Source organism: Chanodichthys erythropterus, chromosome 11 (assembly GCF_024489055.1).
Source record: "Chanodichthys erythropterus isolate Z2021 chromosome 11, ASM2448905v1, whole genome shotgun sequence".
Taxonomy (NCBI): Eukaryota; Metazoa; Chordata; class Actinopteri; order Cypriniformes; family Xenocyprididae; genus Chanodichthys; species Chanodichthys erythropterus.
In genome coordinates this window covers 7,553,893-7,579,475 of record NC_090231.1, presented here as the reverse complement: position 1 = coordinate 7,579,475, position 25,583 = coordinate 7,553,893, and the positions used below count along the sequence as shown (strand labels likewise).

Below are 25,583 nucleotides of genomic sequence, written 5' to 3'. Positions count from 1 at the left end.
AGTTTAAGTGTTTGTTGAAATCTCATAAAAACTTGCTGATTTACAAGCAGCAGCATTTGACCTTAAGGGAAGACAGTGAGGAATGGAGTGTTATTGTAGGATTAAATGCTATCGGAGCACCTCAATCAGACACACCAACAGATAGGCAATGAAGTGCACTTCGGTGGATTCAAACCATTCAGTCTTGTTAGCACTTAGTGTCACAGTGATGTACTACCAATACAAGCATGCAAAGATTGGTCAGTTTACACACACTGATTCAATGCTTGTCCCTCCTTCAAACTCAAACACACACACCTGACATTTCCATCTTGGCTCTCTTTCATTTATTTTTGTTGGCAACATTTAAAGTCAATGTCACTTTTACTTCTTTAATCTTAATATTAGCCTAAAAATAGCTATTACACAGCTAATAAAGGAAAGTCAAAATAGAAGCATTTTCTTAGGAATAACGTGCACTCATGAATTATCCCCAATAAAGTTCCATTCAAACCAAGAACAATAACCATAAAGATAACATTAACGTTAACTATAGCATCCACCCAAGCGCACAATATCATTCTGTTTATTATAAGCGTGCACTGCAGTTTTGTCGTTTGTCACTTTAAATGCTCGAGCTCTTGAAATGAGAAATCAAATTTTCCTTGAGCTTTTGACATATAAGAGGTCATCATGCTGAAAATGTCCTTGTTAGTCCAAAAACAGCTTTTATTGTAATGACTCGGTCTGGTATGTGCTGATTTATTACATCATAGTGCAGTGAAAGACCGCCTTGAGGAAAATCAACACCTACTTCTACATCATTGGGTCTTTGGCGCCACCCACTGGCGTGTTAGTGAATAGTGACACGAGAGGGAGAGAAAATCGATACAGGATCACTGGCTGGACTAAAATAACATCACCTTCCAAAGGATCCTAATGCTAGGAATTGGTTCTTTTCAACTGTTAAAGTCTCAGCAGAGCATTACTTGTTTGTATTCGCTACATTTCACTGTGGATTTTTTGGTAAATCAGTCACATTCGGCACATGGCTTTGCAATTGCAAACAGACTTTTACTGCAAGATATGGATCTGACAGCCACATGTAAGTAACAGTGTTCATTCTAATGCCTGATCTGTGATCAGTGATTTCTGATGTGTAATGATTCAAGTTCAGTTAGATGTTCTTTGTTTCAAAATGGAACCTGTTAACTGTCACAGGCCCACCGGTGGGCCCACAGCCAAGACATATTTAAAACAGTAATATTCTATACTAAACCTAAACTAATCTTGACAAACTATATATCATTTGAAAGCTTAGAATCTTTTCAAAATAAATTACAGAGGAGCAGTAATTTATCAATTTGCAACAAGCATATTTTCATACTCATAAGGCATGTTCAGACCTTTATTTTGAAACATGAAAAATCATTAAAGATTGGTTGAAACATGTTTGTTTTCATGCCAAGAGTTCAAAAGATAAAACAAAAAAAAAGTCTGAAAATGTCTTTAATAGAAAAAAAAAATAGATTTATGATTGTGACGGCGATCTATAACCCACAAACATGTTATTTTTATGTTTATTAGAGGCTGAATTCATATCAAATTATGCCAAACTTCCCATACTACTTCTATATAGGATGTCTACTTCAAAAATTGTATGAAAATAATGGAAATATATGGTTCAGATCACTCAAACCATATATGGAAATGGAGGCGCCTTTATATGGTCAGTAATGGAGCTTGGTTGTCATCTAGTGAAAAAGTGTGGTACTGCGCCCAAACAAAATCTTACTGAAAGCTCATTTTTTTGAGATATCAACCTGAAATTTGGAACACAACTTGTTCAGATTTTTGGCTTTAATTTCCTTGCAATTTTAGAGTAAAACTTGTTTCATAAAATATATATTTTATATAAAATGTAAAACATTATATTTTTACATTTTCATAAACTTAAACTTCTATAACTTTTTTCTGTTTCACTTACATAAGTTACAGTTAAGTTTCACTTCTACAATAATCTGCCAAATTTCATCTTTAAAACAAGACCAACCTTATGTCTATACTCAAGTATTCTTGAATTACAACCATTTAAGTTTGGATAGTGCATTTTCTTGTCTAAAAAAAAGTGGGGGTGAAAGTTAACAGGTTAAAGCCGCTTATGTGTCAGTAAATCAAGCCAGTGACTAAACAATCTTCTTCATATTGTTTCTTTTTAGTAGCATGAAAATAATCAGTTTTGTGATGAAATTATATACAGAAATCAATCAAAGAACACTCCCTTTACAATCGTTAAAGCTGTCAATCAAGCAGCGTGAGATCACCAAAACTCCTGTTACGAATCGCTAACTGTATTTACAACATGTTTGCACTGTTAGTAATGATAGAAGCATTTGTGAGTGCAGAAACCAAGTTCTAACTGCCATCACATGATTGACAGGCTGTCTGTCATCGGCTACAATGCTCATCACTGCAAGCTTTCAGAACTAAACATAGTGCTATAATCAACACTTAGCTAATCTTGACAGCTGTAATAGTAAAAACAAGGTAACGTTTTCGCAGTTGGGGCTCAATCCCTAACTGCCAGGCTGGCAGCACCAGTTCCACATGTAAGACTTATTTTATGTCAGCCAATCACAGCAGTGGGCGTTTACACTGAAGTCTCATAGACACGCCCCTTCAAACAGAGCATTCAAATAAGAGGGCTAAAATCAGAGTAGGAAAAAATGCCTTTTATTTCTAAATTATGATAATTATTGTTGTAAAAATTATACTTTAGAATAAACATTATAAGCGCACCTCAGGAAACACTATGAAATAATAATAAAAATGCAGTTCATGAATTCTGATTTTTATTTTAAATTTGCCTCAAATTTGAGTTATAATTTGACATACTGTTCTGGCAAAATTCTGAAATCGATATTGCTATTCTTTTATACTTAGAACGATATTTAAAAGTATATCTTTATTGTTATCGTCCTTGGTGTGAATAGGTCTTAGAACCAGAAATCTGTATTAAAGAGTTAGTTCACCCAAAAATGAAAATTCTGTCATTAATTACTCACCCTCATGTCGTTCCACACCCGTAAGACCCTCATTCATCTTCAGAACACAAATTAAGTTATTTTTGATAAAATCCGATGGCTCAGTGAGGCCTGCATAGACAGCAAGATAATTATTAACACTTTCAGATGCCCAGAAAGCTACTAAAGACATATTTAAAACAATTCATGTAACTACAGTGGTTCAACCTTAATGTTATGAAGCGACGAGAACATTTTGTACACCAAAAAAACCCAAAATCTGTCAACAATATCTAGTGATGGGCGATTTCAAAACACTGCTTCATAAAGCTTTACGAATCTTTTGTTTCGAATCAGTGGTTCAGAGTGCATATTAAACTGCCAGAGTCACAAATGTAACAAAGATGTAACACAGATGTAACAAAGCCTCGTTTACTGAAATCATGCAACTTTGGCGCTCCGAACCACTGATTCGAAACAAAAGATTCGTAAAGCTTAATGAAGCAGTGTTTTGAAATCACCCATCACTAGATATTGTTGAAAAGTCGTTATTTATTATATTATATCGTCGCTTTATTAGGCTGAACCACTGTAGTCACATGAACTGTTTTAAATATGTATTTAGTACTTTTCTGGGCATCTGAAAGTGTTAATTATCTTGCTGTCAATGCAGGCCTCACTGAGCCATCGGATTTTATCAAAAATATCTTAATTTGTGTTCTGAAGATGAACGAAGGTCTTATGGGTGTGGAACGACATGACGGTGAGTAATAAATGACAGAATTTACATTTTTGGGTGAACTAACAACTTAAGAAAGCAAATAAGGCCGTTTTTTATTTCATGTTGACTTTAAAGGCTGAAGAACGTCTTGAGCTCAAGGTGACGGTTTCACTCTGCAGAAACAAAATGCACAAAAACACCCACCTTCCTCTCACACTGGGATAGTTCAGTGAGATTACACCCCTCCTCATGTGCGTTTCACATATCAACCCCCATTTTCTATCGTTTTTCTCCTGAATGGCTGTATTTTTCATCCCCTCCTCTGTCTCTCTCTCTCTCTTTAATGCACATATATACACAAACACCCCATAAAACACACAGACTTTAATCTCAGAGTTATTACTTACTCAACAGGGGCGGGAGGCTTTGGTCTGCCTCTGCAGTTCCTGTAACACCTGCTCAGTTCTGCCTAGTTTATATTCTCCACCACACGGACACAGTGAGACGGGATGATTTCTTCCCTGTCTGCTTTCTGAAACGAGTCATTCTGCTAAAACGTAAGATTTACTGAAGCTATAATTAGCCTGATGATAAATTACAGAGATAGCGTAAAGCGTATAGATGGTAAATTAGGACGATTAAAAGAAAAAGCACGTCTTTGGTGACCATAAACAGTCCTCAGTCACAAAGCCCTTAAATTCTAGCTGTGTGCAGGAAACAGCATGATTTATGAATCATAATTCACTTACGACAAATAAATGTGGGGAAATATATTAAAAATGATGGTAAATTCACGACTCAGGCAGTATAACACAATATACAATATGAATCTGACAATCAACACTTTGTCAGTTACTGAATTACACATTAATGAAGAAATTATACACTCATAAAACTCATTTATTTTCTTGATCTTTTCATTTCTGGTCTTACTGTGCATGATTCATTGGGGCATATTATTGAAAAACACTATCTCTAATCAACTGATTCTCTTCTGGTAATACCCACTTTTCACCATCCAATCAATTTCTGCATTAATTGAATTATGCAAAAAATTATGGAAGTGCGTTTCATGTTTAATACATAACTCCTAATTACACATCTAGAGAGAATATATTATTACAGTAAAACTAGGTTTCTAAGCCGTAAATTCAAAACATGATTGAGCAGTTTGGTTTAAATACCATTAGTCAGCATATGTATAATTCTTAAAAACTGCAATGCAGTATCCACCTTTTTCTAACTTGGTAAGAAAAAATGTAATATTACAGTATTAAACTAAAATAAATATCCTAATGTTAATGTTTAGATGCAAAATCTTGTGTTTTATGCAATACAAAACATCAAAACCTAATAAATATACTGTAAGTGAATATGAGGCCAGATGAACCTGTGGGGTGAGAGCACCATCTAATGGTACAACACATTTCCTTTGCCACACTTCATACCACTTTCCTCACATTATAATTATAAAAATTTATCAATTATAATTGCTCTGCAAATGTGTGTTGTATTTTGAGTTTATTTTTGCAAATTTTATTACAAGTAAATTAAATAAGTTCAACAAGGAGATTGCACACACAATAGATTTCTTACAAAAAAAGACTTTATTTAGAGGCCAAATGCAAAGACAAAACATTTTTGATTCACATCGTCAGTGTCAAAGTATTTTTGTATTATATGTGCGAGCTCCACTATAGTTGAACTTTGGTATGTTTTTTGAGCTTAAGCAAAGTCATTTTTATCTACCAACTTTTTCAGTATTTGGCACGGACATTCTACGACCTTTTGGCTGTTTTTGCTGCCAAGTAAATTAAATAAATAAATTCAGTCCCTCACCTCAGTACATGTTGTGTTAAAAACTGTAATAGTTCCAACATGTAAAATATGATGAATTACGTTGAAAATATAACACTAGCCAAAAACACACACAATATCTGGCAAAATGTGCAGCATACTTTATTTTATAATAAAAATAAAAATAATAATTAAAAAAAAGGTTTTGTAATAGTGTATCATGGAAGCTTGTTTCTGCCATTAAATAAAAAAATAAAAAGGTAATTGTGTCTTTCTATCTCACAGTTCTTACTTTTTTCTTGCAATTGTGAGTTTAAATCTCAAAATTCAGACTTTATAACTATCAACTGTTAGTTTATAACTCACAATTCAGAGTTTATAACTTGCATTTCTGAGAAAAAAGTCAGAATTGTGAATTTATATTTTGCAATTCTGACTTTATTTCTTGCAGTTCTGACTTTATAACTCACAATTCTTTGTTTATTTCTCACAATTCTGAATTTATAACTCACAATTCTTTGTTTATTTCTCACAATTCTGAATTTATAACTCACAATTCTTTGTTTATTTCTCACAATTCTGACTTTATAACTCACAATTCTTTGTTTATTTCTCACAATTCTGAATTTATAACTTGCAATTCTTCATTTATTTCTTGCAATTCTTAGTTTATATATCTCATTCTGACTTTATAACTTGCAATTCTTAATTTATTTCTTGCAATTCTTAGTTTATATATCTCATTCTGACTTTATAACTTGCAATTCTTCATTAATTTCTTGCAATTCTTTGTTTATTTCTCACTATTCTGACTTTATAACTCACAATTCTTTGTTTATTTCTCACAATTCTGACTTTATAACTTGCAATTCTTCATTTATTTCTTGCAATTCTTAGTTTTTAACTCACAATTCTGACTTTATAACTCACAATTCTTTGTTTATATCTCACTATTCTGAATTTATAACTTGCAATTCTTCATTTATTTCTTGCAATTCTTAGTTTATATATCTCATTCTGACTTTATAACCTGCAATTCTTCATTTATTTCTTGCAATTCTTAGTTTTTAACTCACAATTCTGACTTTATAACTCACAATTCTTTGTTTATATCTCACTATTCTGAATTTATAACTTGCAATTCTTCATTTATTTCTTGCAATTCTTAGTTTATATATCTCATTCTGACTTTATAACTTGCAATTCTTCATTAATTTCTTGCAATTCTTAGTTTTTAACTCACAATTCTGACTTTATAACTCAAAATTCTTTGTTTATATCTCACTATTCTGAATTTATAACTTGCAATTCTTCATTTATTTCTTGCAATTCTTAGTTTATATATCTCATTCTGACTTTATAACCTGCAATTCTTCATTTATTTCTTGCAATTCTTAGTTTTTAACTCACAATTCTGACTTTATAACTCACAATTCTTTGTTTATATCTCACTATTCTGAATTTATAACTTGCAATTCTTCATTTATTTCTTGCAATTCTTAGTTTATATATCTCATTCTGACTTTATAACCTGCAATTCTTCATTTATTTCTTGCAATTCTTAGTTTTTAACTCACAATTCTGACTTTATAACTCACAATTCTTTGTTTATATCTCACTATTCTGAATTTATAACTTGCAATTCTTCATTTATTTCTTGCAATTCTTAGTTTATATATCTCATTCTGACTTTATAACTTGCAATTCTTCATTAATTTCTTGCAATTCTTAGTTTTTAACTCACAATTCTGACTTTATAACTCAAAATTCTTTGTTTATATCTCACTATTCTGAATTTATAACTTGCAATTCTTCATTTATTTCTTGCAATTCTTAGTTTATATATCTCATTCTGACTTTATAACTTGCAATTCTTCATTAATTTCTTGCAATTCTTAGTTTTTAACTCACAATTCTGACTTTATAACTTACAATTCTTTGTTTATTTCTCACTATTCTGAATTTATAACTTGCAATTCTTCATTTATTTCTTGCAATTCTTAGTTTATATATCTCATTCTGACTTTATAACCTGCAATTCTTCATTAATTTCTTGCAATTCTTAGTTTTTAACTCACAATTCTGACTTTATAACTCACAATTCTTTATTTCTCACAATTCTGAATTTATAACTTGCAATTCTTCATTAATTTCTCGTAACTCTTAGTTTTTAACTCACAATTCTGACTTTATAACTTGCAATTCTTTGTTTATAACTCACAATTTAGATTTTATCACAACTACGAGTTTTTATCTTTCAATTCTGACTTCTCGCAATTGCGAGTTTATATCTCACAATCTGACTTTTTTTTCCTCGCAATTCAGACTTTATTACCCACAACTGCAAGTTTAGAATTTGCAATTCAACTAGAACTTTATAACTCGCAATGCTGAAACAAGCTACTATAGGTCCATTGTCTAAGATAAATCTTCTGGTCTAACCCACCTGTATCTAGGGCTTCCTCTCTGTCTGTGTCCTGGTCTGCTGGCTGCCGGATGTTCCAGGACGTGAGGGGCAGAGTGTTCATGTCCTCCATGTCCTGAAGTCGTAACATGTCCATATGACTGCTCTTGGTGAAGTATCTGGGAATGAAGCACACTTTGCCCCTCTTGAAGATGTCCTGGAGGATGTCCTCTGTGCGCACCTCATCATGCATGTTCAGGAAGACAGCGACCCGCTGGCTGGACAGGTATTTGGGATGCCTGAACAACTAGACATGAGTTTGGATAGAAGTTAGTAAGTAAAAGGTGAGTAAATTATGACAGAATTTTAATATTTGGGTAAACTATCCCTTTAAGCTTTTTAGAAATTAATTTGGCTGTAACTGCTTAGTGGCTTGCACTAAGCAGTTTCTCTGAACATTGCACGTTCTGATATTGGGGTGAATTTGCTGGGACATTCCTCACTGTAGAATGATGGACTTCAAATTGTTTGGAAATGGCTGTATAACCCTTCCTAGATTAATGGCAGCAACAACTGCTTCTCTAAGATCATTGCTGAAGTCGTTCCTCCTTGGCATTGTGTTAACACACACCTGAAGGCTCCAGACCAGCAAACTGAGAAAACTTCTGCTTTTATAGAGGTGATCACACTTGCTGATTATCAATTAATCAATGATTATCAGTGCCTGACTGATAATTCACATCTTAATTTCCCAAACCGTAAGAGTGTCCTTAGTTAATTATCACCCATGGCTTTTCCAATTTGGCCTAGTTTGTGTTAAATAAATAATGACACAGTGTAATATGTCATGTGTTACTGTTCATCTGAGGTTGTATTTACCCAATTTTAAGACCTGCCAAGGACCAGATGATTTATATCCTGATACGTAAAACCATATTATTCAAAGAGGGTGTAATTATATATATTAGCTGATTAGGAGTAAAAATGTTTCCACACACCTGCAATTGACAACTGTCTTGAGATCTTGTGAGTACGAGTATGAACATTCACACAAGCAACAAATGTGTTTTGAAGATTAATAACCTCTACAGCTCGGGGTTTCAATCTTTCACAGACAACCAAATATGATCATCCTCATGCAGGAACCATCTTTAAATTTGAAAAGGCATCCATACAGTTAGCTGAATAAAGATTGAATTTATACTGTGAACAATTAATATAAAAAAGTCAAAATATTAGTGGGAAAATATACCCTTTTTTTAAGTTACATTAAGTTACTTAGGATCGCAAAGGGGTGGAAAGTTTCCGGTACATTTCCGCAAACTTTCCACGGGAACTTAACCTGGGCAATTTTGGAAATATTCCAATTTAGAAACTTAACAGGAATTTATGGGAATTTATGAGCATTTATGGGAATTAATTGGAAATGTTGGGACATTTATATAAATTTAAACTATTTATATGTATCATGTAAATACAAATATAAACATTTTGTTTGGTCATAACATGAAATAACAGTTATTTATTTTTTGCATTCAATTAATTCTAAATTAGGAAATATGTAAAATAAATATATTTTTATTGCAGAAATTGTTATTTATTTCAGTGTCACATGATCCTTCAGAAATCATTCTAATATGCTGATTTGATACTCAGTTATTATCAATGTTGGAAACAGTTGCTGCTGAAATTTTTTTTTTTGGAAGCTGTGGATACTATTTTGGATACTTTTTTGGATACTATTTTCAGGATTCACTGATTAATAGAAAGTTAAAAAGAATAGAATTTATTCTAAATAGAAATCTTTCCTAACAATATCACTTTAATATCACTTTTTTTAATCAATTTCACACATCCTTGCTGAATAAAAGAATTAATTTCTTTCAAAAAAGAAAAAAAATTACTAACCCCAAAATTTTGAACGGTAGTATATATTGTTACAAAAGATATCTGTTTTAAATAAATGCTGTTCTTTACATTTTTATTCATCAAAGAATCCTAAAAAAAAAGTATCACAGGTTATAAAAAATATCAAGCAGCAAAACCCTTCCAACATTGATAACTGAGTATCAAATCATCATATCAGAATGATTTCTGAAGGATCATGTGACACTGAAGACTGGAGTAATGATGCTGAAAATTCAGCTTTGATCACAGGAATAAATTATATTTGTATGTATATCAAAATAGAAAACAATTATTTTAAATTGTAGTTTCACAATATTACCGTTTTTTTTTTTTCTGTATTTTTGTGCATGTTATGGACTGGGGGGATGCACAGTGCATGCATGTGCTGTGTGAATGTGAAATGTGCAGGGTAAAAATTCAACTAAAACTGTATTAAATGTGGTTATTTTAACCAAACATTATGCTGCAAGATGTTTTTTTTTTTTTCAACTACATTTAAGTACCCTTTATAGGCTAACCTGCAATTTTGCAAATTCCCATTTCTGTTTATTCCCATTAATTCTCATGGAAAGTTTCCAACTTTGAAAATTCTCGGAACTTTGCAACCCTAAAGTTTCTAACAACATATCTTAAAATATCTTACTATTATCTTGCCATATGAACATTACTTTGGCACACCAATAACAGAAAACTTTGATTAGAATAATGAAGCAAGAATTTTCTTTGAAGCTGCTTTGAAACATTGTATTGACTTGGGTAAAGTTGGTTTTGTATTCGCACATTTGGACTTCTGATAAATTCAGACTTTCCAATAAACGTGCAATAAATTAATGTTTGCGAATTTTAAGCAGCGATATGATATTGACAACCAACGACTGTCGATCAAAATAGGCAAGTATTGTTTTAATGGCATATTTACTTGTGAATGTCCACTAATGTAGTGTGATTAACAAGGCTATTGAATACGGATGTCCGAAGGTGCGAATATAAAACCAACTTTACCCAAGAAATGTATTGGGGGGAAAAAAGTGCTATAAACTTTAATTGCTATAAACTATAATTTATCAGTCATTTAATTTACTTATTTTTGTATCAAATTTTTCTTCACTTATTTAGTTAAAACCTTTTTTATTTTTATTTATTTAAATGTTTTGGGTTTTTTTTCCTCTAGACCCTCAATTGTGGCCCCCTGGGATCACCCGGACCAAAGTAAATTACATATTCAACATTATAATAAAAGTTAATGTATTTGGGCATATTTTCTTTCCTCTAATAAACACAGCGTATTATGTGATTAAAAAGTTGTCTCTTCTTTACCTATTTTCATGGTGGAATTTAATATATTGCCAAATACCAGCGTATATGTAGATATATGTGCACTGTCCCGAATATTACAAGAGCCCTGAAAGCTCGTGCTCAGCTGACATGTCGATGACATTTACGTTACCTTTTGTGAGACAACTCGAGACTGTCTGAGTTTCTCCTGATCACTCACTGCAGCCACTCGACCCTTGATTTCTCTCCTTAAAGCTTGTTTTGCTGCACGCAGAGCTGCCATTGTGAATCTGCACTGCTCAAAAACACTTAGACTGCAAATGGACACATTAAAACACAGAGCGACGTAAGCATTGCAGCAGCTCAATTAATTATTAACTCGTGAGAAAGTGGCGATAACATCAGCGGAGTGATCACATGTGATCTATTAATGCAGGATAGATTAGTCGGTCTGAGTTGGTCAGTGTAGAAATGGATTAGTCATCCTGAGTGGGCGGAGTCAGGTTACAGCTCTCGCCTTTCGAGGAAAGGTAAAGCCTTAAAGGGACAATTCACCACAAGATTAAAAGTCTTTGAAAACAATCTCTCGTGTTGGTACAAACTCGATTTACTTTAATTTACAATAGGATTGTTGCCTGGACTGACAGCCTGAGTTGACATTCTGATTCATCTTTTTGGCATAATGATCACTTTTGTGGCCCATGGTATTTGTTTATTTATCCTTTATTTTACTAGGAAGATCCCATTGGGATAAAAACCTCTTCCAGGAAGTCCTGGCCGTACCGAGTTTTACATAAACACAATTTTTTTTTATTTATTATTTTTTTTTATTATTATTGATAATCAGATTAATGGTGTAATCATAACACAAAGCTTTTTTTTGAGGGTTATGTTTATATAGTCATTTCAAGTTTTATCTGGTTATAAATATATTCAAAAATATAGCATTTTAGTGCCAGGTGAATGTAACATAAAGCAAACTAATAATAATAATAATTTCACATGAAGGTTATATGCATGTTTAATACTTGTTTTCATTCTAAAAGTAACTTTAAAAGAATAACAATACAGTAACATTCTGGACTAAAAACAAGAGTACAGTAATTTATCCAAAATATTTCTATAAACAAATAGTCCCGAAGGGATACATAGTACAAAGTTATTTGCCTGTATACCTTTTTAAAACGTTTTTAAATATGTGAAACGATAATATGTCACATGGGACAGTCTATATATAGTCTATATAGTCATATACAGTATATATATAGTCATACACACACACACATTTATACACATACATATATAGTCTATATAGTATATATACAGTCTATATATATATATATATATATATATATATATATATATATATATTTATATTTATATATATATATATATTTATTCACACAAACACACACATATATATATATATATATGTTACTGCAGGCTATGCATTTATATGTATGTATATATGAATGTATTATAACGTCAACTTTTTTTTTTATTATTGTTTTAAAGAATTACAATTACAGTCAGGGGGTACATTGAATAGACAATCATAAGACAAATACATAAATATACAAAATAAACCAGACAAATTTAAAAGATAGAAATAAAAGTTAAGTAAAATAGAAACACATTTTACAGCTTTCCTATTTTTTAAACATAACATTGCATTTAGGTATTGTTTGATTTCTGATTTTAAAAAACAAAAACAAAGGACTTATTTCCCCCAAATTTACATTTATGAATGCTAAATATAGCTAAAAGAAGCTATAACGTCAACGTGTTTTTTTTTTTTTTTTTTTTTTTTTTAATTATTAATAGAAACTACAACAAACAAAACATATACAATTATAAAAAGACATCCAAATGATGAAAAAATAAATAAAAAAATAAACGGGTTTACAGTGTTATATATATACAAATGTACAGTTTGACAACGTCAACGTTAGAAAACTACAACGTCCCTTCATGACGTCACTGGGGAGGTTAAAGTGGGGGCTGGAGTGTCAAAACTAACAAACAGGCTGTTTCACTGTGGGGGAAGGGAAGCTGACCAAAGCCGAAACACTTCGCAAACATTTTAATAGTGCAAGACAATAAGGAAAACTCTTTTAACCCATCGACATCGATATAGAAATCGCCAGGAGTCGGGAGGTGAGTGTAAACGCGTGCGTTAATCAACTGAATCAGTGGAACAGCTGCGGCGTTTTGTGATCTGTTAGCCAACTTGACAAGAGCAAAACCTGTTGTTCTAACTTACATATGGTCGCCTGGCGAAAGCTACTTAATAATTGTTTATTTTATTTTTATGAGAGCAAATAGTCGTTAGTTTAGAAAGGCTTTGCAACTAACGTTAACTATCTTCAGTAATAGCGAGATGATCATTAGTTGGAAAAGTAAACATTGGTGTCTATTTGCTAATTTGTACTATACTACCTAAAAAGTCTGTGCCAAAAAGACTAGAAATCTGCATGCCAGATGTTTAAACTTCTGTTTATATAACGTTAGTGATGTAACGTATACATTTTTAACATTTCTGATATATTCGCTGTTATGATCCCAAAATCGTACACGGCATCTTTCTTTAACTCAACACGCGTAAAATAAAGACATTATCCATGTCTGGTTTGTGACCGAGTCGATTCTTGTCAATGAATTGAATGATTCGTTCACAAATCAGACCGAATTGACCTTTAAATGAACTGTTCAAATGAACCGATTCGCTAAAACTAGAAGAATATCGTGATGCAAGTGGGCGTGTCTTACAGTACGCAGCCAATAGCGTTTCGGTGGGCGTGTACGTAACGCTTTCTATTATTACTCAATGTGTTTTACGATGTCCAGCTTTCATTTAAACATCAAGCGACGTTACGTAGAAGATAAACAGTAGTTCTCGCTATAAACCATTAACCAGGTAAGGAAGGCAACCGTATGAGCGAAATAGTACGTTGAAATCTGCTTCTTATGGTGTTGGCATTCATGGTAATTGATTATTTAAACAAAGGACGGTGTAAATAGTGCAAGTTACCGTGGAAACCTGATTACCCCATTGCTCAGACCCTTCTGTTAGAAGTTCTGTTTGCAGTCAGTGTATTTGATAATCAAACAGACTCATTGTGGAGGTTTGGTTTACTTGTATTGCTTTGTCCTAAACAGTGACACTATAAATAGTTACATGCTACTGAAGGTAGCTTAGAAGATGTGATCTGGTTGTTTATTAAGGAAACTGTTAATATATGTAACTGCACAAGCACTTAAACATTTGATCAAATGGTTTTAGATTGTGTAACGTAATGAAACAAATAGGTACTTGTTTTCCTTTTTCCTTGCTGATTTATTTGCTTAAAGTAAAAGTGTATTAGTAGTGTAGGTAGTATTTGATTTGTATAGTTGAAAGGAAGTTCATTGTATACATGAAGAGTGTTGTCTGATCATATTACAACAGTAAATGTGCATTTACATACAGTAAATATGCATCATGCATTCAGCAAACCTGTTGCAATATAGTCACATTTGTTTGAATAATGTTTAAATAATCCAGTTATACAAAATTTGGATCATGTTTTGACCTGGCTTTATTGCTGTCCATTTGTGATTGGATCACCTGAGACAGATGGCAATTCCAGTTGTAAATGATATAAGTTTCTGACCTTAGGAAATGAAATGTGGTGCACTTCCCTGTTCCCTGTGTAAAGTACAAGTAAATAATTTAAAGTGTGTGACAAGTTACACCCCAAAGTTTAATACTCACAGTTAGGAGTTCATATTGAACCTGAAAGGGTTAGTTCACCCAAAAATGAAAATAATGTAATTTATTACTCATGCTCATGTCGTTCTACAGCCTTCGTTCATCTTCCAAAGACAAATTGAGATATTTTTTGATGAAATCCAATGGCTCAGTGAGAAGAGCAAAGCTATTCAAACTCTCAAGGTCCATAAAGGTACTAAAAACATATTTGAAACAGTTCATGTGAGTTCAGTGGTTCTATCTAAAGGTTATTAAGCGACAAGAATACTTTTTGTGTGCCAAAAAAAACTACTTTTCAACAATATCTATATGGCCGATTTAAAAACACTGTTTCAGAGCTTTACGAATCGAATCAGTGAATCGGAGTGCCAAAGTCACATGATTTCAGCAGTTTAGCCGTTTGATAGAAGATCCGAATCACTGATTCGAAACAAAAGATTCATAAAGCTCAGAAGCTTCATGAAGCAGTGTTTTGAAATCGGTCCATATAGATATTGTTTAAAAGTTATTTTGTTTTTATGGTGCACAAAAAGTATTCTTGTTGCTTTATAATATTAAGATAGAACCACTGAACTCACATGAACTGATTCAAATATGTTTTTAGTACCTTTATGGTCCTTGAGAGTTTGAATGGCTTTGCTCTCAATACAAGCCTCACTGAGCCATCGGATTTCATCAACAATATCTTAATTTGTGTTCCCATAGATGAACGAAGGTCTTGCACATCGCTGACTGTAATATCACGTTTCTGTGACTGCCCAAAGCAGTAATAAATTACATTATTTTCATTTTTGGGTGAACTAAGCCTTTAAATTGAAAATTTAAACATTGAAAGTCATTGGGATGTGCTGGAGGAGACTTTACAGAGTGCTCACCTCTTGCATTGTGAATACAAGATCTTGGCCAAAAATGTATGCACAATTTTGATGGATTTTTTTTTTTTTTTCTTTTCTCAAATGTATGGCCAGTGTCTAAAGATGCACTTTTGACAATGTTTTCTGTAATGGTCATTGTAGCATTAGTGTTCTTGACTTCTGTGATCCTGTTGCTTGGAGCTGGAGAGAAACTGATTGTCTTTATCTGACCTGTTGATCTAGTGCCAAGGCATGTCGCTTAATAACCTTCTCACAGGGCAACACACGTGAGCACAGCGGCTTACTGTACACTAGCCAGAGAGTTTAGGTTTGTGTTTTATGATTTGAGTAGTTTAATTTTTCTGAAGCAACTTGAATTGTTTGGTGGCCTCAATTTTTACCCTTTACAACAGAATTAAACCGTTTTTCGTGCCTCATGTCAGCACTAGGTACAACTTAAACCTGTTTGAAAGTTGATTCAAAGCTGCTGTTTGGCTTAAACATTGACTGCTTCAACATATCGGTGTTCTCATTGTGTTCGGTTTCACTCTAAAGCTCCTGAAATCCTTTGAGTGTTTGTGTAATGCTAAAGTCAACATGGAAGCAGTATTGACTGTCTCTTTCTTTTTTATGTTTCCAGTGTTATTGTTGATGTTTTACCTGTATTAAACCCAGAACATCTATCTATCTATCTATCTATCTATCTATCTATCTATCTATCTATCTATCTATCTATCTATCTATCTATCTATCTATCTATCTATCTATCTATCTATCTATCTATCTATCTATCTATCTATCTATCTATCTATCATATAATTTCATTTTTTTGCCAACTTTCAGCACAGTGAGGACATTTCCTGTACAGTATGAGTTTGAGACAGCCGCACAGGTAGTCTAAGATCCTTACAGGCAGGTGCAGAGAGACAGTTAAAACATGTCAGAGGACAATCAGATAAGTGTCTATTCACTCAAACATCTTCACAAAGTGTAATTCAGCCATACACTCAGTATTCAAAGCACAGATCATAGACTCAGAGCTCTTTTACGGTGAAACAGACCATTCGTTTCTCATGCATTCATTTAGGTCTGTTGTTTAGCCACTAAAATAATAAATTCTGGATTTTGACATCAAAGTAGCTGTTACTCTAATGTGACCAATTCATTGGTGAAAAACCATGACTTTAATAGTAATCTCTTGCTTTGTTCTTTCCACAGGAAAGGGATATGGCTCAGGAGACCAATCAGACCCAAGTGCTTTGTTCTAATGGTTGTGGGTTTTATGGGAATCCACGTAATAACGGCATGTGCTCGGTCTGCTACAAAGACTCCTTACAGCGACGGAACAACAGCGGCAGATCCAGTGATCCAGGTGAGTCACATGTCTTACAAAATAAGACATTTCCAACTGTTCCAACTCTGTTTTTCTTTTATGTAAAAATTCAATGGTATTTGGTCATATCAAGCAGTGGCGTCAATTCACCAAAAGAAAAATGACACCATCAAATTTTATTCCTCGACATGAGTCATATATATATATATATATATATATATATATATATATATATATATATATATATATATATATATATATATATATATATATATATATAATTTTATTTTTTTATTTTTTTTCAAATTGAAATGCATGAAATTTAAATTTATGCAGAGGTATAGCGATAGCGGAGGGAAAAAGAACAAAAATGCTGTTGACAACAGCACCACCCTTAAAATACGACAAGTGAGTATGTGGTGCGTCCATAGATGAATCGCATAAAGCTTTGATCATAACCCAGTAAATTAGACAGTTATAGATCACTGTTATAAGAATAAAGGACTTTCAAGTACTTCACACATCTTTTTACAGCACTTCAATTTAAATGTTATTTTTACTGTGATGACCAAAAACATTTTTTGTTAATTCTTCAAAGATTGTCCCCATTTGTAAAACTAAAAGTTTTACGATGTAGGAAGTTTTACGATGTATTTCACTTGGTGAAAAACAAACACTTTTATTTTAAAATAAAAAAAAACATTAAATTATTCACTAGCCAGTAGATTGCTGCAGAGGAGCATGTATCGACTCATTAGCCATTTCCACTCCCTAATATAGTTTTCTCCATATGTTTTGCTTTTGAATTTAGTTTTAGTCACTATCAAAACAGATGTTATAATGATGATTTTGTTACTTTTTTTGTACTGAAGTATGGCTTATATAATTGTCGGAAAAGTCAGTTCAAACAAAAATGTTTTCTCTTATTGCGAATTACATTGTGTTTCCGCTTTGTTGAGAGCTTTATGCCTGTGTAGAACTTTGTTAACTAGAGCCGAACATAAACTCATTCAGTATTTTGAGAGATACTGAGCAGATTCTCACTACCGGTAACTTAAACTCCTCTGATTGATCATTATTTTCAACAGAAACACCTGTGATTGGCTACAGTACTTAACACAGCAAAATCAGGTTTTAAATAGACGCATTTGCAGCGCCGTTGGTCTCGCGTGGCGGGAATATGACAACCAGATTCCGTTAATTTACTTGCTTTTGTTTTCTTAAACAATTCCACATTGTTACATGTAGTAATATAACTCTGTTAATCCTGCAATAAAAATATATTACTTTGCATTGACCTGCCCAGGTAGCCAAAGTATGGCAGCCGTAAAACCCTGCCATACCCAATTGATGCCCCTAATAGTTTTTGTAACATTACTTTTGATTAATTTAATGCATCCTTAAATAAAAGTTTTTGATCTAATTACTGACATGCAACAAAACATTTAGTCATTTGCATTGTTTATTATTTTGTGTGTGTGTGTGTGTGTTGTGCTGTGTAACAATGCCCACAATGAAATATCATTGGACCAAAATCCTGCTTATCACATCAAAAAGTTTTTGATAAGCTGTAATTTCATTATTCTCTACAGCATTTACCCTTCATTCAGGAATGCAAAAAATACCTGCTGCTGAAAACTTGTAAGTTGTTCCATCATGTCTGGTTGGGGACACGGTGTTATACTGAAACGTGTCTCAAAAAACAAACCCTCACTTGTTCTGTTAATTCATCAGCTTCTGCTGAATAAGGAGAAGTTAAATTGGAGGTGTTGACATTTTGGGTTTCCTCCCCTTTCATTGCCTCCAGTGTCTTCCAGCATAAGCAGTAAAGGAGAATCTATGACTGTACAATCGACGTCACAGCATGAACAAAACAGGTACAACCTCTTCCTCTTTACCACCCCTCCTAAATGTCTCATAGCAGTTGTGTAAGTCATTGCAATTGCATAGGATCGAGTAAAAGCTTGTTTTTGGTCTTATGTATCAGCAGATTCTGCTATGCCATTTATATAACAATAGATATATTTGTATGGTTATCAGTGGGCAGTTCTTTTGTGTTAAACTCAGGTATTACATAATGTGAAGCTGTTTTTGCACTGATGCCAGACTTGTTCATTAATGAAGTCTTTATTTTTTTTAAATTTTCCATCCATCAAGTTCCAATTTGATTGGCATATTTTCTCAATTTAATAAGTACCATTTATTTGTAATGTATTTAATTCAATGGATTATACACACATAGGTATCACAGCATGGTTATTAAAATATATATTTTCTCATTTAATGTCCAGCTTCGATTAAATACCACTCATACTGTGATATAAGGTTTTGGTCATAGCAGCTACTCCCACGTTTTACTCTTATGATGTCTTTTCACTTATATAACTTAATCTTTTCTAATCATCATCATCATCCTCCTCTCCAGTCAGTGTTTCTCAACACCAGCAGCAGCAGCAGTAGTTACACATAAAGATGGTGCTTCAGTAGGAGCTCACTCAGGCCTGAGAATGCCAGGTATGTTCCCTTTTTCACTTTGACCCATTTATTATGTCATCCACTGCTCAAAAACCAGACACTGGGCAGATTACCATGACACAGAAAGAGACGAAAGCTCTCCAAAAATCCACAGAAACGTCCAGACACCATCTTCCAAATACATCTGATTGTTTGCTTTGAGACCAGGCCAGAAAGTGCTCAAAGTTCACTTTTTTGTATTTGATTAGAAGCCCTGTTCTTGTTTTGAGCCACAGGCTCGTTTGTTAGTAAATTGGGTAGAGCTATTAATTAGAAAGATTGATGATGAAGTCATTAAATAACAGATGTTTACTCAAGACGAGAGTACATTGGTTTAGTCATTGTTTGATATTCTCTCAATAACAAATTTAACTTGGATCTAACAGCAAACTGTTAGACAAGTAGTTTATTTTACATATGGGCTGTCCACATTTGAAATTGTTCACCTTGTTAAGCTATTGAACTGAACTGAAACATTATTTTCTGAAGAGCTGCTTTACAGCTGAAATTGACTTGACTAACATTCTTACACACACACACACACACACACACACACACACACACTGAATTGGAAGTTCACTCACATTCACTTCTGTGTAGCAAAATAAAGGTTATTTATTTATAGGGGACATATCATGAAAATCTTTTTCCATGTTTAAGTGTTATAATCGTGTCCCTGGTGCATATGCCAACCCAGTAACTTTGTTTTGGCAAGCCTTTCTTTCCAAGCATGTGAAAAAACAAGCTGCTCAGATTTTGCTCCCCTTGTGACGTTGGAAGAGGATCTTATTATAATATTACCGCCACTTAATCTGCATGTTTCCGTCCACAGCGCCGCCATTTTGTTTTCGCAAACATAAAAGTTCTACCAGTTCTAACACCATGGCAAAAGTTTGAGCAAAGCATGCTAACTGTTCTGTTGTTGGCTGCACAGACGAGCACAGAACACTATTTAGAGTATCATTAGCTTGGATAGATTGCAAGTTGACCCTGGCTAAAAAATTAGCATTTCTGTCCGATATTTTGCAAAAAAATAAAAATAAATTAGACCATTTACAGCATTTGATAGCAATCATAAACGTTAGCCTTGTGTGAATGGCTCTGTTTGACAAAGAGGTATGATATGTATAGTGGGCATACATAAGATTAAAATGACGACACATGCTATTGAATGAGTTGAATGAACTCCACAGAAACTACATAAATTTATCCACTAACCATTCAGAAACGTCCAGTTTCATTCTAAAAGTTGTAACTTCTTCCTGAGTCTCTCCATCAGTGTCGACTCCGGTTTGAACAATGTAAGGCTGAACACCGTTACTGACAATCCTCATTTTGGCTGCGTGAGATTCTCCAGCTTTGTTGTTGTTGAACAACCGAAGCGCGAGCTGTTAAAGCTCCGCCCTCTTCTGGAAAGGGGGCCGGGAGCAGCAGCTCATTTGCATTTAAAGGGACACACACAAAAATTGAGTGTTTTTGCTCACACCCAAATAGGGCCAAATTTGACAAGCTATAATAAATGATCTATGGGGTATTTTGAGCTGAAACTTCACAGACACATTCTGGAGACACCAGAGACTTATATTACATCTTGTGAAAAGGGGAATAATAGGTCCCCTTTTAAAATAATTTTAGTACATCATGAATAAATATTGTGTGAAACAAAACAATTTAGATATACCAGAGCTTTATAACCCAGGGTTACATCTGTTCAGTGTGAAAAGTCTTTGAGGTTATGGACCCTTCATGTAGATGTTCTTTAGAAAAAATGACTGTGTGTTTGTTTGAATAGAAGAAGTATCATGCAGTAAACTGGAGAGAAATACTCAGGAATCCACCACAGAAAGGCTGCTTACAGCAGGTAGCTCTTCACTGGAGGATGGCACAACGAGAGGAAAGAGAAAGCTAGATGAAACTTCTGATCCCACAGAAACGGTGTCCAGTGAGTACAGAGTTCATATTTATCAGTTTGTTTAATGCTTGCCACAACTTCCTAGTTAGGAGAACACGTATTCCTTCAGCATGTTCTTATCAGAAATATCTGAGGAAAAGATTCAGACTCTAACCAAGAATGATGTTCAGAATATCATTGAGATTTTCTTTTTGTTAGCAGTATTTCTAAATCATTGCCTGTATTAAACTCTTAACAGCCTCAGAATTAGACGTCTCAGAGAAAACATCAGATGTGCCAGAGCAATCCAAACCCAAGAAAAACCGCTGCTTCACCTGCCGCAAGAAAGTGGGGCTCACTGGTATGCAAAACTATAAACTATACATCATTGATTTATATTAATACCATGGACTGTCTGAATACTCTATCCTGATTGGCTGGCAGGTGTGCATTAAAACTGTTTAATGCACAGGTAGTTCCAGTCAGTTTAATCAGCATTCTATATTAATGCGCTGCTTTCAGTGAAGCGCACACATACGTCATTCGTGCACAGAGATCAGGCTGCATGCACTAGGGCTTTAACTTTTTGACTACTTTTCAAATAAAAGACTTCCTGTATGAATTTTTGCTTAAAAACAATGAAAAAGGCCCTAATACCTCTGTTTTGTTTTGTTTTTTTAAAAAGGTCACCAGATAAAAAAAATAATTGGAACAACCATATAACAAAAACATTACTGCTTATGAGTAAGTAGCACTTCCTAAAATTTCTAGAACTGTTTAGAATTTTCTAGAACTGTCTAAATCTTGGCATACATATATATGAGAGAGAGCTTTATAAGCAAACATCTCAACTTGTTACTTTTTGATATTTGTTTCAGTAACAGTATATAATGTCGCACAAGATAAGTGAAATCTTGTTCTTGATCTTGTTCTATAAAAACAGTTTGAGAAAATTCCCGAAAGTTCTCAACAATCGTAGAACGTTCCAGAATGTTCTAAACAGTTCTAGAAAGTTTTAGGAAGTGCTGCTTAAGCAGTAACGTTTGTTATATGGTTGTTCCAATTTTGTATCTGTGGTGACCTTTTTTTTTTCACTTAGAGGAATTGGGGCCTTTTTCATTTGTTTTTAATCAAAAGTTCATCGTTTTATGATACAGGAAATCTTTTATTTGAAAAACAGTCAAATAGTTATAATCCTAGCTCGTGACATCAACTTGTGAATGCTGTCCTGCAATTTTTTATTAATTAAATAGCTTCGCTACTGAATCGCTACATTTATATTTCTCAGCAACAAGGGGCTAACATTGCTGTGTATGTTTTTGAAACTCGCAGCTTCACCGTTAGTAGAACGATACTGCAGAGACGCAGTTTAATCACAATCTCTTTCTAATTCGTTCATTCAAATCAAGGTAATCTCACTGCACTACTTTCTCTCTGATCTCTGTCTGATTCAAAGCAGGCAAAATACTAGATCTAATGAGCTGTAACTGATGAAAATAACAGTCATGTTTACAGTTTCGGGCAAATATCGTGCTGCAAACCAGTGTTGCCAAGTCCTTGGTTTTCCCGCGGAATTGGACTACTTTTACACTGTTGTCGCAGTTTGTTTTCATGTCCGCGGGTTGAAGCCACCTCAAATACCATATTTAATATGAATTGGAATGCGAATTTTACCAGGGGAACCCTGCCAAAAACAGATTTTACCCCCCAGAATGTGATTTTTTTTTTTTTTTTTTTTTTAACCAGGGTAACCCCCTTAAACACAATTGGGCTAGTTTTTAGTAGCAGTTGGGCAGGTTTTGTTTTGAACCTGACAACCCTGCTGCAAACATTAATAACAGCTTTAACTTATCAATTCTGGAAAATGACCATGGTATGAGAGGAATAATCCACAGCTAGCTGTGCATTAAACTATTTGAATGCTCTCTGCTTCGTGTCGGGGGGTCTTTACCTCCACAAAATTTAATGCACAGTTAGCCGTGGATTATCCCTTACATATGCACACACTGGCTTTGTTCTAAAACATTATGAGCTACCTAAATGCTTTGTTGAGATTTGTTGCATGTACAGTATATATTTTTTTTTCTGTATGAAGGTCTCTTAAGTTAATTTAACATTTGTTTCTATCCGACAGGTTTTGACTGCCGGTGTGGACAGCTGTTTTGCAGCATTCACCGATACTCAGATGTTCACAACTGTAGCTTTGATTACAAGGCTGATGCAGCTGAGAAAATAAGGAAAGAAAACCCACTTGTCGTTGGGGAGAAAATCAAGAAAATTTGAGCTGAAGACTGCAGAGATGTTGTTTTTTTGTTGTGGTTTTTTTTTTTTTTTCCCCTCTTTTCCCACAAACACCCTTAACAAGACCTTGAATTGTGCATGCTACAATGAAACATTTACGCAAATTTGTTTGGTCCCTTTATTTCATTTTACCTCTAAAATTTATTTACTTACAAAATACTGTGGTATGTAAACCACTTAATATTTATATAATTGCAGTAAAATAATTTGCATTAATAAATGGGTTTTAGTTCTCATATGTTGAGACAGCTTGGGTGGCTGTGCATTTCTGGTGATGAACAAAGCTTGCATGTTAAAAACATTGCCAGAATGTGTCTTCAATTTTTTATTTTAGTTTCTTTCAATAAGGATTGTAAGAAAGAATATGACATCATTTACTTAATATAAAATAGATATGTTTTATCAATTACTTGCTCCATCCTTGATTTAAAAAAATGAGGTTTATAAGTGATTACAAATTGTGTGTGACTGCGATCTCTGGTTTAACAGATTTTTTTGCACTTCATTACAGACTGTGATCTACATTTCTCCTATAGTTCATTTATTCGAGTGAATGAAAGTTGCGAGTGATATTATTTATGTTTGTGAATACACTGTGTTCATGTTCAATAAAGTTTTACACGTCACACTGTAGTAAGGGCTCTAGTGACTCAATTTAGCCTAGTATACGTACCTTGTTTTAATTACATTAAATTACAAACATCTGTGTACATTTTTAGTATTTAAAGTCATCATAAGACTGATGCTTAAACTGCTAAAGAAAACCTTGTCTCTGGTTTTACGCTGCAGTGGTTTGCACATTGAGTAATATTGCGATATGGTTTCAGACAGTAAGTTAAATAGAATCATTAATACACCTGTGATATCCTTAGTAGTAACAGTACATCTGTCAGTTGTAGATTATAAAATTAAACTGGAGCAGAAAACTGAAACATGACAAATTGTAAATGATCATTTTCACACTGTGCCTAACATTGGCTTGCATTTGTGAACTTTTCATAAGGTGCTAAAACATTTATATACAAAAATTTTGGGGGGGGCTTTCAGACAAATTTTGACATCAACGCTCCTCATACAAACCTCAAGAATGGTGACAATCAACAAAATATTCAGATAAACAGATCAGCTCTGAACATCACAAAACAAAGTTGAGAGTCAAAGCAAAACTGAATGAAAAGGAAAGAAATTGGGTGGACATCTAAACATTTGTTTGACTTCAGGTTCCAATGTCATTAAAAAACTCCAAAAACAGCATTAACAGCTTCACTTATTACAAACCAGATTGACTTTAATACTGTCATGTGTACAAAAGTATGATTTATTGACAGTAGTTTTGTTCTATGTCACCATTATGGTGGTCAGTGTTTCCTTTAGTTGGGCATTTTGACTCTTGATGTTTTAATGCTAGTTTTTCTCTGGCTGTTTTAAATGTTTATGGCAAGAGAAAATATGACCAGATGATGTCAGTTAAAGATAGAATCATCAAGAAGTGTTCTGATCAGCTGATTTCATCTAGACTGTGTTTTGATAAGAAAATCTGTATAATTTCAAGAACACACTAAACATTTTGAACTGCTGCTTCAGTTAGACACTCTCAAACATCAAGAATCAGCATATGAATTCCTACAATGGTGACATGCTTCATGCCGCAATGCATTCTGGGAGTCACTGATGAGTTATGATGCACCCAGAATGCATTGCAGCATGAAACATGTCACCATTATTGAGATTCATATGCTGATTCTTGGCATTTGTGTTTGTCTTAGTGAAGAGGTTTAAAACTTATTGTGCACATATATGTTTATATATATATATATATATATATATATGAT

General features: G+C 33.6%; 2 protein-coding genes and 1 long non-coding RNA gene across 9 annotated transcripts in view; 2 read left to right on the top strand and 1 right to left on the bottom strand.

Annotated features, from left to right (window-relative positions):
• Window positions 1-8,111, top strand: part of LOC137030283 (uncharacterized) — a 73,528-nt gene extending 65,417 nt beyond the window's left edge. Inside the window, exon 4 of the long non-coding RNA XR_010896397.1 lies at window positions 7,977-8,111. This is a non-coding gene — a long non-coding RNA (uncharacterized lncRNA). The remainder of the gene's footprint in view (window positions 1-7,976) is intronic.
• Window positions 1-11,530, bottom strand: part of mthfs (5,10-methenyltetrahydrofolate synthetase (5-formyltetrahydrofolate cyclo-ligase)) — a 19,604-nt gene extending 8,074 nt beyond the window's left edge. Inside the window, exons 1-2 of the mRNA XM_067400497.1 lie at window positions 11,280-11,530; window positions 7,967-8,231 (exon numbers count right to left, since the gene is read on the bottom strand). Coding sequence (XP_067256598.1) covers window positions 7,967-8,231; window positions 11,280-11,390 — 376 coding nt within the window. The 5' untranslated portion in view covers window positions 11,391-11,530. The remainder of the gene's footprint in view (window positions 1-7,966; window positions 8,232-11,279) is intronic.
• A 1,591-nt stretch (window positions 11,531-13,121) lies between these two features.
• Window positions 13,122-24,404, top strand: zfand6 (zinc finger, AN1-type domain 6). Of its 7 annotated transcripts, XM_067401362.1 has the most exons (9): window positions 13,122-13,264; window positions 16,931-17,084; window positions 18,638-18,686; window positions 18,853-18,922; window positions 19,471-19,559; window positions 21,352-21,501; window positions 21,710-21,811; window positions 22,136-22,194; window positions 23,585-23,723. In XM_067401362.1, the coding sequence occupies exons 2-8, from the start codon at window positions 16,980-16,982 to the stop codon at window positions 22,171-22,173; spliced, it is 603 nt and encodes a 200-aa protein (XP_067257463.1). In that variant the 5' UTR covers window positions 13,122-13,264; window positions 16,931-16,979; the 3' UTR covers window positions 22,174-22,194; window positions 23,585-23,723. The 7 variants fall into 7 exon arrangements, with proteins under 7 accessions (XP_067257463.1, XP_067257458.1, XP_067257456.1 ...); XM_067401357.1 differs by lacking the exon at window positions 22,136-22,194 and having other exon boundaries at window positions 21,355-21,501; window positions 23,585-24,404; XM_067401355.1 differs by lacking the exon at window positions 22,136-22,194 and having other exon boundaries at window positions 23,585-24,404.
• The last annotated feature ends 1,179 nt before the right edge of the window (window positions 24,405-25,583 follow it).